The sequence below is a fragment of the Chiloscyllium punctatum genome, chromosome 32 (genome assembly GCF_047496795.1).
Source record: "Chiloscyllium punctatum isolate Juve2018m chromosome 32, sChiPun1.3, whole genome shotgun sequence".
NCBI classification, from domain to species: Eukaryota; Metazoa; Chordata; class Chondrichthyes; order Orectolobiformes; family Hemiscylliidae; genus Chiloscyllium; species Chiloscyllium punctatum.
The window spans coordinates 41,334,757-41,352,193 of NC_092770.1; the positions used below are offsets into that span (position 1 = coordinate 41,334,757).

The 17,437-nt window shown below is 39.7% G+C and overlaps 1 protein-coding gene across 4 annotated transcripts in view; it reads right to left on the reverse strand.

Moving 5' to 3' along the window:
* Nucleotides 1-17,437, reverse strand: part of LOC140458093 (sodium- and chloride-dependent GABA transporter 1-like) — a 72,323-nt gene that overhangs the window by 28,599 nt on the left and 26,287 nt on the right. For all 4 annotated transcript variants that reach the window (XM_072552160.1, XM_072552161.1, XM_072552159.1 and 1 more), the window contains exons 5-10: nt 16,021-16,130; nt 14,574-14,706; nt 8,701-8,835; nt 7,646-7,749; nt 5,779-5,903; nt 4,544-4,656 (exon numbers count right to left, since the gene is read on the reverse strand). In XM_072552160.1, the coding sequence (XP_072408261.1) occupies nt 4,544-4,656; nt 5,779-5,903; nt 7,646-7,749; nt 8,701-8,835; nt 14,574-14,706; nt 16,021-16,130 (720 nt within the window). The remainder of the gene's footprint in view (nt 1-4,543; nt 4,657-5,778; nt 5,904-7,645; nt 7,750-8,700; nt 8,836-14,573; nt 14,707-16,020; nt 16,131-17,437) is intronic.

Genomic DNA, 17,437 nt, shown 5'->3' on the forward strand with positions numbered 1-17,437 from the left:
TTAAATCAATGTCATTACTGCATTGTAAGATTAGCAGTTAGTTCTTTTGAGAGTGTTGTATTTAATTTTGATCAGTACTTATTGGATACAACTAATGCAAAGTCAATGCATTGGTTTTGTTTGGTCAACTAAGTTTGTGTACGGCTGTTTGTGTTAGTTAAAGTTGAAGTTGCATAGTTCACTTGAGCTTTCTGTGCAAAGGGTGTTACATTATAAAACTGCAATGGACAGAGGAGAACCAACAAGTGCAAGAATTAAAAACAGTAAGAACTGCGAGCAGCTAACTACATCAGCTTGTTTTTATGTTTTGTGCAAGAGCTTAATTCTGGGCACTCACTGCAGAAATGTTGTGACAATGTGTTTTCTGCTCGGAGCTGTACCAAAGGGTTGTAGCTGGTCATATGTAGGTAAGTATGCATGTAGGTAGGTATACATATAGGTAGATATGGAGGTAGGTGGGTAGGTGTGTGTGTCAGTTAAAACCTTTTAAGGGACAGGAACTACACTCAGTTTTAACATTTTTCATAAATCCATCCATAGCCATGTACAAATATGCAAATATAAGGCATCACTGGGCCTAAGTTTGAGTTTAAAGAGTTCAGTTAAGTGTATGAATACCAAGGCATGGATAAGATTTTCAACAGCAGATGAACTGAGGCACTGACAGAAATAGAGAAAGAAGTATGTATTCTTGGTAATGCAGAGTATATGGAGCTAGATATTATGGTCACATGCCAGCATATTTGAAGGTAGGAGGTTCAGAAAATAAAAGGAGGCCTTCCTCCCATTTTCCCACCCATCTTCGACCTGCCTCTGAAACCACAATGGATTGTGGAGGCACCAGGATCCCCAGTCACTCTGAACCCTACTGAGGTCCTTAAGTGGTGAACAGCTTTAACTGTGTGAAATACTGGGAAGGTATCTACTTTGAGGGTACATTTCCTTTCTGTCCATCAGAAGCAACACTCAATATCATGATCATTCACCCTGTTGACCTTTTACATTAGCCTCTCAAGCCCATCCATCCCATCCCCTTTCCCTGAGGTCTACCAGCCACGTTCACCCAAAATCCTAGATTTACCATAAAGTTGTGGCCATAATGGAGACATAGATTTCACAGGTGCAGGAATGGTTGCTGGATAGTCCAGTGTTTAGATCTTTTAAAAAGAAAAGGGAGGGGGTGTCAAAGAGGAGGGGCAATAGCATTGTTAATCAGAGAGTGCATCACAGCTGAGGAAAAGAAGGTTTTTAATGAGGGTTTGTCTACTGAGTCGGTATGGAATCAGTAACAGGAAAGGAGTAGTCAGTTTATTTGGTGTTTTCTATAGACCCCCCAACAGCAGCAGAGAGATGGAAGAATAGATTGGACAGCAGATCTTGGAAAGGTGCAGATGTAACAGAGTTGTTGTTATGGGTGATTTCAATTGATTGGAAACTCCTTAGTGTAGATGGCCTGGATGGGGCCAATTTTGTCAGGTGTGTCCAGGAGGGATTCCTGACTCAATATGTAGATAGGCCGACTTGCGGGGGGGGGGGGCATATTGGATTTAGTGCTCGGCAACGAGCCAGGCTAGATGTCAGATCTCTCGGTGGGAAAGCATTTCGGTGAGTGACCACAATTGCCTCAGCTTTTCCATAATCATGGAGAGGGATAGGAACAGACAATACAAGAAGATATTTAATTGGGGAAGGGGAAATTATACTGCTATCAGACAGGAACTGTGGAGTATAAATTGGGAACAATAGTTCTACAGAAAATGCACATCAGAAATATGGAGGCTATTGTTGAGAGTGTTGGATAACTTTGTCCCACTGAGACAGGCAAGAAATGGTAAGGTGAAGGAGGCTTGGATGACAAGAGAAGAGGAGCTTCTCATCAAAAGGAAGAAGGAAGCTTACTTAAGGTTGAGGAAGCAAGAATCTGGCACAATGTTAAAGGATTACAGGGTACTAAGAAAGAACTCAAAAGTGGACAGAGGAGAACTCAGAGGGGGCACAAAAAAGCCTTGGCAGGAAGGATTAGGGAAAACCTAAAGGTGTTCTTACGCAAGGAATAAGAGAATGATCAGAGAGAGGATAGGGCCAATCAGGGATAGTAGAGGGAAATTGTGCCTCGAGTCTGAAGAAGTGGGGAAGACTTAACTGAGTTTTTTGCTTCAATGTTCACTAGAAAGAGGGACCTTGTTGCTAGTGAAAACACTGTGGACCAGTTAATAGGCTTGAATAGATTGATATTAAGGAAGTGGATGTGCTGGAAATTCTGGGAAGCATCAAGATAGATAAGTCCCCAGGGCTGGACCAGATATTTCCAAGGTTACTACGGGAGGCAAGGAGTGAGATTGCTGCTCCTCTGGTGATGATCTTTGTATCCTCACTCTCCACAGTAATACCAGCTGATTGGAGGGAAATGAATGTTGTTTCTCTGTTCAAGACAGGGAATAGGGAATCCCTGGGAATTACAGACTGGTCAGCCGTACATCTGTGGTAAGCAAGGTACTGGAAAGAACTCTGAGAGATAGGATTTATGACTATTTGGAAAAACGTGATTTGATTATCGCTAGTCAACATGGCTTTGTGAGGAGCAGGTCATGCCTCATAAGCCTTATTGAGTTGTTTGAGGATGTGATGAGACAAATTGACGAAGGTCTTAGATTAGATTAGATTAGATTACTTTACAGTGTGGAAACAGGCCCTTCGGCCCAACAAGTCCACACCGACCCGCCGAAGCGCAACCCACCCATACCCCTACATTTACCCCTTACCTAACACTACGGGCAATTTAGCATGGCCAATTCACCTAACCTGCACATCTTTGGACTGTGGGAGGAAACCGGAGCACCCGGAGGAAACCCACGCAGACACGGGGAGAACGTGCAAACTCCACACAGTCAGTCGCCTGAGTCGGGAATTGAACCCAGGTCTCTGGCGCTGTGAGGCAGCAGTGCTAACCACTGTGCCACCGTGCCGCCCATAGTTTTGCAGTGGATGTAGTGAATATGGATTTCAGTAAGGCATTTGATGAAGTTCCCCATGGTAGGCTCATTCAGAAGGTTAGGAGGTATAAGACACAGGGAAATTTGGATGACTGGATACAAAATTGGCTGGCTGAAAGAAGACAGCGAGTGGTAGTGGATGGAAATGATTCCACCTGGAGATTGGTGACCAGTGGTGTCTCGCAGGGGTCTGTTCTTGGACCTCTGCTCTTTGCAGTTTTTATAAATTACTCGGATGAAGAAGTAGAAGGGTGGTTTAGTAAATTTGCTGATGACACAAAGATCGGCGGTGTTGTAGATAGTGTCGAGAGCTGTTGCAGGCTACAACAAGACACTGACAGGATGCAGAGTTGGGCTGAGAAGTGGCAGGTGGAGTTCAACCTTGATAAATTTGAAGTGATTAATTTTGGAAGGTCGAATTTGAATGCTGAATACAGGGATAAAGACAGGATTCTTGGCAGTGTGAAGAAACAGCAGGATCTTGGGGTCCATGTACATAGACCCTCAAAGCTGCGACTCAAGTTGGTAGGGTTGTTAAGAAGGCATATGGTACTTTGGCTTTCATTAACAGGGGGATTGAGTTTAAGAGCCACGAGGTTTTGCTGCAGCTCTATAAAACCCTGGTTCAATCACACTTGTAATATTGTCTCCAGTTCTGGTTACCTCATTATTGCAAGAATGTAGATGCTTCAGAGAGAAGACTTACCAGGATGCTGCCTGGATTGGAGGGCTTGTCTTATGAAGAGAGGTTGAGTGAGCTAGGCCTTTTCACACTGGACAGAGGAGGAAGAGAGGTGACTTGATAGAGTGTACAAGGTAATGAGAGGCATAGCTAGAGTAGATAGCCAGAAACATTTCCCCAGGGCAGAAATGGCTGTCAAGAGAGGTAATAATTTTAAGGTGATTGGAGGAAGGTATGAGGAGATGTCAGAGGTAGGTTCTTTCCGCAGAGAGTGGTGGGTGCGTGGAATGCACTTCCTGTGGTGGTAGTGGAGTCAGAGACATTAGGTACACTTAAGTGACTGCTGAACAAGCACATGGGTAGCAGTAAATTGAGGGCTGTGTAGGTTGGCCTTAGATTAAGATAAATGCTTGGCATAACATCGTGGGCCGAAGGGCTTGTACTTGGCTGTACTGTTCTACGTTCTAAGTCCCAGCGGAATCACTTTTTCAATTTAAGAACGGTCTGTAGTTCCAGCAGTGGCCACCTAGTTTTGTTCAATACATCACATTAGTTGATCTTTTACGATAAATTTTATATCCTATGATCCTGCCCCACTAACTCCCTGACAAAGGAGCAGCACTCCAAAAGCTTGTACTTCCAAATAAATCTGTTGGACTATAATCTGGTTTGTGTGATTTTTAACTTTGCACACATCAATAAATTCAATTCACCAACCAACCAGGTCAGGAAAGGAGGGGAGGAATTGTTTTATTTATTAATTCATTTAATACAACTCCTTATGGTTTAATCCTTTGGTGCTTGAGACAATGTCACAGATATCATATCATGAATCATCATTTTAATTTTCTCATGTTTCAATACTAACCTGTGAATCAAGGCCAAGCATCATTAACATAGAGAAAAAGAGGATGGACCATAGTGCTGGTGGATGTAGTTGTGTCACAGCTTCTGGGTACGCAAGAAATGCCAGCCCAGGACCTGTATAATAAATGGAATGGAATCAGAAAGTCATATCAACTGATTTTCTTAAGCATCAATACATTAAGAATGATTACTAAATGTAATATATTCCATGAAAAAATGTGATAAAGATACTAACTTCCAGGAAGTTGACACAAAATGAAGCAGAAACCCTAAATGCCTGAGTCCCAGACCAGTGACTTTTCCCAAACTCGGCTTGTCTGGACCAGGTTACATGCACCTGTAGAGTGACTAAATGGCCGTTGTCCTTGTTAGATTTTTGAAGCAGCATCATTCAGGTCCAATGACAGAGAAGTGACCCAGTGAGTGTTTGTTTCAATCAAGGAGGGATTGGTTGATACATTGTGATGGTTTCAGAATAATTGTTAGATGCCCAGTCTTTGGTATTCATGTCTGGGATATCAATTTCTGGACACTCTCTCTGACATTAGTCTGTCACACTTAGGCTTGTGGTAGTATCGCTCTAAATAGTGGAGAATGCCCTAACGGTGATGATAAAATCTTAAGAATGTAATGATAATTGTTAGCAACCAAAGGCATAACTCCGCTTTCTCCCTTTCCCTGATAGGATATGCTGGTGCTGTTATGCTGAGTGATCGCAGGCTGCTTGTATGTTTCTATCTCAAATAAAAACTGAATAGAAACTCAGCAGGTCTGGCAGCATCAAATGTTTCAAGTTTGATATGTCTCTTCTTCTGAAGAAGTCAATCCAGGACATGAAACATTAGCTTTGTTTTTCTCTCTCTATAAATGATGCCAGGCCTGTTGAGTTTCACCAGCACTTTCTGTTTTTATCTCAGATTTTCAGCATCTGCAATATTTTGTTTTGATGTGCTCATAGCTGTTCATTTACCATATACCATGGTACCAACAATCATGATTGAAAATTAAATAAATCTTGAAAAAAGGCACGTGCAGCAACAGCAGCTGGAAATACTTCATGATCTATTAAATGCTTTTCTGTAATCTATTTGATAGTTGGATCACAGAACATTTCAATTGCACACCCAATATCAAAAGATGCTGTTTATAAAATGCCTAAAAATCTACTTGCTTTAAACATTAAAGGGAGACATAATGTAGCATCAAATATTATAGATTCTAAGGTTCTCATCTTACCTGATGAAGCCAGCTCATTTATTGGTTTCTTTGTGATGTGAGACATAAATCCAATGACTGAGAAAATTACTAGTCCGGCAAATATACTCGTGCAGGAATTTATACTGCACACTATGAGGCAATCCCTGGAAGGTAAAGCAGGTACATAGACTGATTCATATCTCTTGAATGAATACTTTCACCTTGCTTAAGATGTGATTTCTAGAAAGCCAATTGTCAAACATTCATAGATTTGGAAAATGACCTTGGCATATTTTCACCTTAATAACTTGCTGTTATCTTTCATTGCTTTTCCCTTATTTGCTTTTGAACTCCCTGGCTCATACAGTGTTCTGTGCTCCAATTAACAAGCAGTAAACCTGCTCTGAGTTCCGATGAAGTCACATCAATCTGGAAACGTTACAATGTTTTCTCTCTATTGATGCTGCCAGACCTGCTGAGTTTCTCCAGTAGTTCCTGTTCTGTTCTAGGTCTCCAGCAACCACAACACTTTGCTTTTATACATCGTCTCATCTGTTCTTGAGCCAATCTTCTGAAAGATACATTCAATTATCTGGAAGATGACTTATGAAAGTGTGAAGTAACTGTAAAATATATTATTATCAGTGTTTTACAAATACTCTGTGATATGGAAAATAAACACTTCTACCTCAATTTTTTTTGTGTGTGTGAACACAGTCTGAGTTGTAAACTGAACTAGATATATGCCAGCACTGTAATAGCACTGGAGAAGGCTGATTAAAACAACTAGGTAAAAACAATTATTTTGTTTTAGTTATATGGCACACATATAAATCTTGGTATTTACACTGGTATCCTAACTGACAGTGAGGACTGTACTCCATGTACACATCATTCCATGAACATAACCACAAACTAGAGAACAATCTCAAGGTGAGTATTTGGAATTTTTTTCTTTACACTCATTCTACCAATAAGAGTCATGAATTGGAGATGCTGGTATTGGACTGGGGTGTACAAAGATAAAAATCACACAACACCAGGTTATAATCCAACAGGTTTACTTGGAAGCACTAGCTTTCATAGCATCGTTCCTTCATCAGGTGGTTGATGAAGGGGCCTGATGAAGGAGCTGCGCTCCGAAAGCTAGTGCTTCCAATTAAAGCTGTTGGACTATAACCTGGTGTTGTGTGATTTTTAATTTTCTACCAATAAGTTCTGCTTTAGGAAACAAATCAAACTTTCATCAACTTTCTCACTAACATAGGGAAGGGAAATTTATTTTACAAAATGATAGGGTATTTTAAAAAAATATAAGGAGCAATTTATCAAATTTAAATTTATAGTACAATCATGTAAAAGTTATTTCACAATCACGTTCCTCATGAGAAGTTACCATCACAGGAAGTAATTGTCAGAAAGCCAGAATGACAATGCTGTAGCCTTGTCTCTGGCATACACTTTGTATGTATTCCTAGCTTGCCACTGGGATCTCGGAATCATTATTTCTACCATGAAGGCTGTCAGCCTCTAATCTGAAGGGAAGGCATTACTTGTCTCCTCAAACTCAGAGTAAATAATGTGCTGTAAAGTTTGTAACAATAGCAGTAATTGGTTTTCAGTGCAAATCCAAAAGCAGTTTAGAATAAACTGCAACAAATATCACAACGACTGATCAATCAGTCTTTTTACTTTGTCCTGGCAGAAATTCAAAGCCCAATTTCTGTCAGTCTGGCCATTTTGCTGTGTCTGGACTCCATAACAATGTGGTAGGATGTTCCAACTCCATCAAATTATAATGTCATGAGGCACAGTCACAGCAAAGGTTGTGAATTGGAAAGCATTCCTACTGGAAGCGTCGCAGTTCTTTATTTCATCCTTAATCAAAACAATGTATATATTTTACCTGTAAACATTGTTGTGAAACATATTGTAACTGCCCAAAGCAATAAGTGATCCCAGACCCAGTCCATAAGAGAAAAAGATCTGTGTAGCTGCATCGAGCCAAACCTGTCCAAAAGCAGACACCATTAAAGTTGACCATTAAATGTGTAGATGAGATTAGATTCAAACAATTCCATAAAGCAAAATATATTCATAAACAGGTCTACGAAGAAGATAACTTAAGGTAATGTGTTAATATGGCTAAGATGGCAATTGTCATTCGGGCTGTGACTTTTCGGCTGGCAGAGCCATTGGGCTACAAAGCTCCAAATGTGACTGAGACCCACTAATGTTGAAGGTAGTGGAGTGGGCAGTTGGAGTTGCAATCAGAAAGGTTGCTGAGGGGAATGGGAAGGGGAGGGATCTGGGTGGCAGTAAGTAGTACCTAAGGGAGCACTTCTGTTCATTCAAAACCCACAAAATCTATTCCAAACTTGGCTTTTCTGAGCCACTTTGGCTCTGCACAATGCACATTCTAATTGGTTCAAAACAAAAGCGGCTATCTTTGAAGATAACAGTCTCAACATTTCAAGAAAATATTTACTTTCTCTGTCAGATGTAGCAAAATAATTGTGAGCACATTTAGCAAGAAAATATTTATATAGTTTCACTGCATTAGTTATTCAAAGGAAATTTTAATCTATCATCACAAAGAAGTAGAGAAAGCTTCACTTTCCATCTAAACTGTTCATGAAGTCTTTAATGGGGAATAGACAGGCAATGAGTTTACTTCAAAACTAGCCCATATGTGAATTTCAAATTTAGTCTCCTTTAAAAAAAAGTACTCATTCACAGCTGGACTTTTACCGAATTTAAGGGAGTCTTAAATTTTGGAGTCCAGTCTGGAATTGATAAAATAAACATAGGAAGGAAAAAGAATCTAAACATTCTTACTTGATTCCAAGGGCAATTGAGCAGACAATCCAACAAATGGTTATTCTACTATTAAATTTTGCTATAGCTATCTATCATATTAAACATATCTATAGTTAGATGGAAAATCCACATTATACGTACTTGAGAGTTTGAAAGCTTGTTGAAATTGGGTGTAATATAAAACAAAATCCCTTCCTTAGCTCCTGGGAGTGTCACTCCACGGAAGAATAAAATGATCAGCATGACATAAGGATAAGTTGCAGAAAAATAGACGACCTGAAACAGGAGAAAGCAGGAAAAGGGACTGAATAAGACTCATGAATGTAAAATATGGCAGAACTTCTGTTGCAACGGAGACTATGGAGCAGTTTTTTTTTTATCTTCAGTTTGGAAACAGTTAATTGAGCCATCCCTTGACATCATGGTCCTGACTTTTCAAGGTCAGCATACTCACTTAGAATTTTCATTCCAAAAGTTGAGTGGAGGTTACACTCTGGGCCGCTTTGTTCAGAGATACCCCTCAGGTAGCTACAAAGGTGGGAAAATGGTGAGGTTACTAGGTTAGCTGGCCTCTCTCAGTTTAAGGGATATCTATCCAGTTCAATTCATAGTTGTTGTGTTCTCTACCCCTCATATCTTACTCCTTCAAATAACATAGATGCCGCTTCCTCTTCCATGCTCTAACTTATGTTCCATGTTCACCCCTACATGCCTCATCCTCCATATTTCCCATGATACTTCCACGATCCATAACTCCCGTGCATTAACTATATCCACTCACCCAGTATCTACTCTGATGAGCAATCTAATGATTTGCAAGTATTTGAAATTTTTATTAAAATATCAGGCATTCAACATGCCCTGTGAAGATAATGCTCCTTTACGTTATCCTAAAAATGTTAAAAATGTGAGCGACATTTCCATTGAAGGAACTATCAATCTTGTCCAAATAAACTTTGAAAAATCATTAATAATAAAAATCACTAATAATAGAACTCAAATGAACAGATGACCAGATAGTTGTTTTGCCAGAAGGTCTATAATGAACGTACTGTTGTGCTGCATTGCAGACTGACAAACTGAGCCTAGCAAATATGATTCCCTAGTTGCTAAGGGGACTACTCACTTTATTTGTTTTACAGCCATTTATGCAGTAATAACTTGATCTTGTTTGAAGTAAATTTTCAATGCTTACATGTGTATTTGGACAATATTAAACGGTTCTTCATTGGCTGTGTTTGATTGACAGTGTTATACGAAGGTAAGAGAGACCAATTTCTTTGGAGAGTGAGAAATCTTGATTTTTTTAAAATTCATGACTATATTCAAGACTTTCAAGTATGACTTCACGGCTCAATAGTTCAGTACCTAGTGAATATTATAAGAGTGCTTCAAAGGCTGAGTAAATGTCAGGATGTTAAATCAAAGTGTAAATCAATCCATTACATTGCAAATTATATGCAAACCTATGATCTGTAAATAGTACAGTAAGGAAAATTAGTAATTGATTTAAAATGTTTGTGATATCTCTTATTTGTCTTAGTAGTGTTCTGAAATGACTTTTAAGCATTTGCATGGGAATCAGTTATAATTTCCTTAAGAAAAATTACTGGTCTGTGTCACCTGATGACCCTTGATCCAGTAGAAGTACCAACAGGAAAGAAGGTAATGTATAATAGCAACGATGCCGGTGGACAAATGAGCTCCCACTGTAAATAATAGCAGGGGAGAGAAGGAGCTACATATGTAACACAGTTAAATAGGACAAAAAGCTGAAAGTAGGTTTAGAATAGAAAGTGTAAAATGGATGATTTTATAGCTATGCTACAGTTTTGCAGTCATTGGGAAGATAAATAAAGAGTTCGCTTAATGGAGTCAGATAAATAGACACTGGGGAATCCATCTCATCAACAACTTCATAAACCCAACTAAGGAGTTTCTTCACAATTGTACAATCAAAGTGGCAAATCTCTCCTGGGAATCAGATGGAATGGAGCTATCATTGTCGGTGATTCAAGGAACAAATTTCATTAACTGAGATAAGTGAGACATCGTATGTTTCAGAAGCAGAATTAGAATGGCTGAGATAATACATATTGCCATATTTGTACAGAGAGTGACAAAAATGCTTTTACCTCAAGAGATAGTATTTATCCTATGAACTATTCCATGTCTAATTTATAATTTCTACCAATCTTAATCTATTAATTGATGTTTAATTTGTGTATATTTGCATTTATATAGCAATAAAAGTTATGGAAAACAGAATTCTGTTAATAATGCCATCATTGGATGACATTCAGTAAACGTGGTCATTTTGGTTCATAGTTCCTCTGTTGGATCATAAGGTAGGTGACATAACTTCAGAGGCCAGTATCCTGTCACCATGTCACCCTTTAATTACACGTGCAATAACTGACTCTGGTCCGGTTTCCTCAGAGCCAGCTCTCAGAGTCCCCTTAACAACTAAGGAATCATATTTGCTAGGCTCAGTTTGTCCATCAGCAATGGAGCACAACTGTACATCCATTATAAGACTTTCAGGCAAAATAATTACCTAGTCATCTGTTCATCTGAGTGACACTCATATTTATATCTGTCAGCAAGGGTTCCCTGATTGGACCAGATAAACAGCCCCAGTCAGGGAACTCATATTCTATGAGGTCACCTAGCTGACCTTGTTACAATTAGTACAATAGGAACAAAATAGTCCATTCAGCCCATTGAGCCTGCTCTGCATTTCAAAAAACAAACGTAATTTATTCACACATTGTGATTTTTTGAGGGAACTACTACCCAATTTAATCCCCTGCATTTTAATCAACAGTTACAAATCTTCCAGGATCATACAGTATTAAAAGATTTATCACTCAGTCACTGTTACAATTAAAGTTGTACAAAAATTGGAGAAGCATTCAAAAACTGTGGGCCAACTTTTCTACTGGCAATATTTCTATTGAAAATATTCAGCCTGGAGTCCAGTTACTAGTGGTGTGGCACAAGGATCTGTTTTGGGAAGACTACTGTTTGTCATTTTTATAAATGACTTAAACACAGGCATAGGTGGATGGATTAGTAAATTTGTAGATGACACTAAAGTCAGTGGAGTAGTGGACATTGGGGAAAAATGTTGCAGGTTGGGCTGAGAGGTGGCAAATGGAGTTCAAAGCAGCTAAATGTGAGGTGATTCACTTTGGGAAGAATAACAGGAAGGCAGTGTACTGGGTCAATCGAAAGATTCTTGGTAGTGTGGATGTGCAGAGGGATCTTGGAGTCCATGTACATAGATCCCTGAAAGTTGCCACCCAGGGTGATAGTGCTGTTAAGAAGGCATACGGTGTGTTAGGTTTCATTTGTAGAGGGAATGAGTTCCGGAGCTGCAATATTATGCTGCAACTATACATGATGTTAGTGCAGCCACACTTGGAATATTGTGTACAGTTCTGGTCGCCATATTTCAGGAAGGATGTGGAAGCATTGGAAAAGGTGCAGAGGAGATTTATGAGGATGTTGCCTGGTCTGGAGGGAAAGTCTTATGAGGAAAGGCTGAGAGACTTGGCTCTGTTCTCATTGAAAAGAAGAAGGCTAAGAGGGGATTTGATAGAGACATACTAGATGATCAGAGGATTAGATAGGGTAGACGGTGAAAGTTTTTTCCTAGGATGATGACGTCAGCTTGTACGAGGGGCATAACTACAAATTGAAGGATGATAGATTTAAGACAGATGTCAGAGGCAGGTTCTTTACTCAGAGTGTGATAAGGGCGTGGAATGCCCTACCTGCCAGTGTAGTTAACTCAGCCACATTATGGAGATTTAAACAATCTTTGGATGAGCACATGGATGATGATGGTCTAGTGTAGGGGGACGAGCTGAGAATAGTTTACAGGTCAGCACAACATTGAGGGCCAAAGGGCCTGTTCTGCTATGTTCATTTTCTAAGACAGTTGTTATTCCAGCATCAGTGGGAATTGTGTATGGGGGCCCTGTGGAATCCCCATTGCCGCAGACTCTGAAGGAATTATCTGGGAAATTAAGATACTGCTGAGCATTCCTCTTAGTCTGAAACTCTCCAGAAGTTTCCATTTAAATCAGAGATTTCAGATGGTTTCAATGAACTTAAGTAAAATAGTTACTCAGAAAAAGTGAGGCTATTAAATACACAGTTTAACTCATAAGTAAGTTTTAAACAGACTCTTTATGTACATTGCACACTCCCAACTGCACCTCCTCCAGGCTGCTTACATGCCCCGAACCCAATCTCCCTTCCACCAGCTGGATCTGATCCAACACTCAGCTCCACCCCAGGAATCAAACCCTCTTTCCCCCACCTAGATGTACCACAAGCTAATAGGACCACCCTCCACCAGACCTGACCAGATTTGACCGAACAGCTTCACTTACCTGACCTGACCTGACACCCCTGCGTTGCTCCCCACAGGATCAACCCACCTCTCTGCAACTCCACTAAACCCCTACTTGACCAGATTTCTTCATCCTACTCAACCTGCCCAAAACATTGCAACATCTAACTTGTCACTGTGTATTGTACTGATCTGGAACTTTACTCCTTAAGCAGCTAGCATCCCACTGACCTGCATCAGATAGCTTGCCTAACTTGCACCCAACTCACCTGGCACCCTACTCACTGTCCACCTGCCATCTTATCTTGAAAACCTACCTGTCCCCCTACTGGCATCCCTCCCAACTGGCACCTTACTTACATGGTATCCTATCCCTCCCAGCCATCTAACACCCTGCCCTCCCTAAATTTGAACATCACACTCACCTTACGTACTTAAGGCTTGGCAGAAGCTGTCAAGGTAGTTGTCAGACCTGACTGCTGTGAAAAGGGGGTATGGTTTACCTTTAGCCGACAGATATGTGCTATGAAAGAAATGTTGGAATGATGAATAGCTCCCCATAGTTCAAAATGTACTACCAAGGTACTAATAAAATGTCTGCTATTCCACCAGAAGCCTAAACACTCTGGACCATTGCTACACAACCATCAATGATGCCTACCACTATATTCCCCATCTGCATTTTGGTAAATCAGACTAAGGCTGTGCTACTTCTCCCCGCTTACAAGCAGAAGCTGAAGCATGATGATCTGGTACAGAAGGTCATATCGTGTTGGTCTGAGGTAATGGACGAGTTCCTCTATGACTGCTTGGAGTTGGTGTCCTCGTCCATAATTAAACAACTTAGCAGCCAACTCAAATGAGTATTTCAGTACTGATGCAGACTTCATCAGTTAAAGTGTAGACAACTGTGTGCAAAAGAAGTTAATCCAAGTGTTCCCCAACTACAAACTATGGATGAACCAAAAGAGTTACTCCCTACTGAAGTCCAGGTCTGAGGTGTTCATCAGGTGACCCTGACTTATACAGGAGATCTAGGTACAATCTTCACAAAGCCATCAGGGATGCCAAGAGACAATACCAGGCTGAACGAGAGTTCCAGACTAACCACACAAACACACGTTTACTGTGGCAAGGTTTACACGATATAACTGATTACAAAGCAAAGTTGAATAGATTCATTGACAACAATGCATCCTTTCCCAATGAGCTAAATACATTCAAGGAGGTCAGTAAAATGATGTCACCTACGCCGACAACCTTGCATGCATCTGCACCACAGTTACCACCGCAGACATCGGGTCGGACTTCTTGAGAGTAAACTTGTGTAAGGTGTGAGCTGTTTGGTTAGCATGCAATACAATACTTTTCACTGTATCTCGGTACATGTGACAATAATAAATCAAATCAAAACCATTACTGAGGGAGATCTTAATGGAATCTCCTCTTAGAATGTGAAGTTCCCTTATTTCATCAGAAAGAAAGGCCAGAGTGGCAATCTACACAAGATTGCTGCTATCTGGAAAATCCAGCCTAATGTTTTTTTTTCAAAGAACAACAAACCATCCACTGAACTTAGCTTCATTCAGTGATGACATCTATTTTGTTTTCTCTGAAGGGTAAATAAGTTATGAATTCTTTTTGGACATACCTTCCCTGTCCACTCCACTCCTTTCCAGATTGAGAAATAGACCAACAACCAAGAGAGGGCCAGTGTTCCAGCCAGAGGCCACCGAATGCTCCCTGGTTCATCTAAACCACTGGTAATTTGGTGCACATTTCGTCTGAAAATATATCAAAATATTTAATGTGATTCACTACCTCACATCAATGGATAATCTTTATCTCCATCTACAAATGGCTGTTTACAATTTTCAATCCAATTGCATTAAATTATTCACCATGAATCTGCCCATTATTAAGACCTTTCATTTGTCACCATTTCTAGCTGGGCGAGCAACGAAGGTGAAATATTTCTGAAATAGTTCCTAGCTGGATGAGATTCTATGGAGCCCTCAAGAGTGCAAAATAAACTGGCCAGGTTGCTTTAATTAGAGACAATACAAAATTTTCATTTCCTGATGGCAGTTAGAGATGCAGAGATAAAATCAGATGAAGGATCTGAGGTCGGATCACTCGACCCAAAACATCAACTCTGGTTTTTCTCCACAAAAGCTGTCAGAGCTGCTGAGCTTTTCCAGCAATTTCTGTTTTTGTATCTCATTTACAATATCCACAGTTCTTTTGCTTTTTAAAAATCAGAAGCATGTTGTAACTTGCAAGCCTAACCCGGGTTCTGGTGGGTTTGTATTTGTAATAGATTAGCACTGAGAATGTGACTCATTGTTGGGTGGGGAAGAGGAAGAAGAGAAAGAACTTAAATGGGGCACATTTCTGGTAATGGTCCCAAATGCTAAACTGTTGCACCCAACACACTGCATGAAAGAAGCCTATATGCATCACGTTCTCTTTTTCACAGAAAATTTTTACGTCCACTCACATTTTCCCATTGTGTGTGTGTATCTATGATCTACAACTGTGTGTATAAAGTTAGCATTAACATAGCTGAGCTATTCCATTTCAATCATGAGGTTTAGCCAACAAATTTAGAATAATTGTTGTGGGATTCAAGGAGAGGAGTACTCCATCACGCAGTGCCTACTGCAGCCCAGGATCATTTGGCAGGTTTCTATTAAATTTTTCCTCTTCTTTTGTGACTGCTTTGTGCAATCACGCACAGTCTTATGTAAATAGTGACTGATACCTCAGGATGAAGCCCTTAAGCAGCTATTTAAGGATCTGAATAGGTCTAAAAATGGGCAGAATGTCCACCACATCCCCACTCCTGAAACTTCAGTAAGGTTGGGCCAGACAACAGGAAAGACACCTTGTGGATTTTATGTGCCTCCTCCTCCTTCAAACTCACCAAAGCAGGAAAGTGACATCCAATTGCATGTATCTCATAAGCCATACATTTCACATTTTTACGATTTATCAACAACTATTATGAATAAATAAAATTAATTACTATTAATCAATAATGATTACTAGAAGATAAAAATATCTCCACTTCAACAAACAGAATGAGCATCCCTTACTCCCAGAATTCTGTCACTGCACTGGTCATGTTACTGGTATCAAGCAGAGAGTAGTTAGAGAAACATACTTTTGTGTTCCATTCATTGTCACAGCTTTGCCAAGGAAGCTCCTGTAGAAAAAAAACACAAATCCATCAATCAATGTACATTAAAGAAGCAAAAAAAAATTGAGTTGTTTTTTGGTTGTCTTTGGAATAACTTTGTAACTTTGAAGCTCCATCCTTAGTAGTGTAATCGATTATGACAACCTCAAAAATATCATTCAGAAGCAACAAATCAATTTCCTCGTGTTAACTGAAAATATCATTTTATCACTCCATCTCTTCTGCCAACCAGGCAGCTGTAGCAGCATCTTCTCACTCTAAAGTGGACATTAGATTCCATAAGACAAAAATTTCCTCCAAATTACTTTTGGCAAAATCAAAATAGTTCCATGAATCAGACAGTAATTAATACCTGCAGCAGCCTTTGTCCATCAACCTCTTTTACTACATCTTAGGCTAACACTGTAGGCTATATCAGGAGATGGACAGAAGTTGTCATACTGAGGATGTTACTTTGGGCTTTCTCTCAAACCTTTATTCTTTTACCCAGACCATCTTTGTCCATTTCCACATGAGCACTCATTATCTATACTGCTAACTCTATTCAGTATTTTGTAATTCAGCTTATCTTAAAGCTTCTTAGTGAATCATTCTAAAACCACTCATAACAAATCAAACCTTATTGACAATATTGCATCCTGTATTCTCAACTGTAGTCTGCAGTCCCATCACTTCTATCTCCCCTGACCACTCAGGAAGGATTTACTCCCCGTCTAGATTATACGGACATCTCAGTGAAAGTCCAGGTTCAGGTATACCCTTGAGTTGGGCCTTGCTGAATAGTTGTAGTATTTAAATAAATGGGATGAAATTTCAGTGTAGCTCTCTCCTTTCTCATTATAATAGGTCCTGGCACTTACTGTAGGAACAGGACAAGCTAGATTTAAAAATAAGCTTCCTGCACATATTACATCAAATATTTTCAAATCAAATAAATTCTGTTTTTTTTCCCCAAAAATTGAAGAGCATGCCTCAAAAACACAATAAAGATCCCCCTAAAAATGCACGGTTAAAAATGTTCTTAGCTTGATACAGTAAAGAGCCATTTACAATGGACTTTCCAACAGATGGAAATACCAAGACTTATTTTGCTCTCTGGCTCTATGCCTAACATGGTATGTATATTGTAGGTATCAAGGTTATTTGAATTGTTTTGAAACAGCTAAATGTGGGACATGATGTATGGAGACAAGTTGAATTTTATTCCAGAATGTGTAATATCAGAGATTTAATTTTTTTAAAAAATATTTTATGTATCAAACATATGTTTGAGTAATGTGAGTCGTGACATTGTTTGGAAGGGGAGGGAAAAC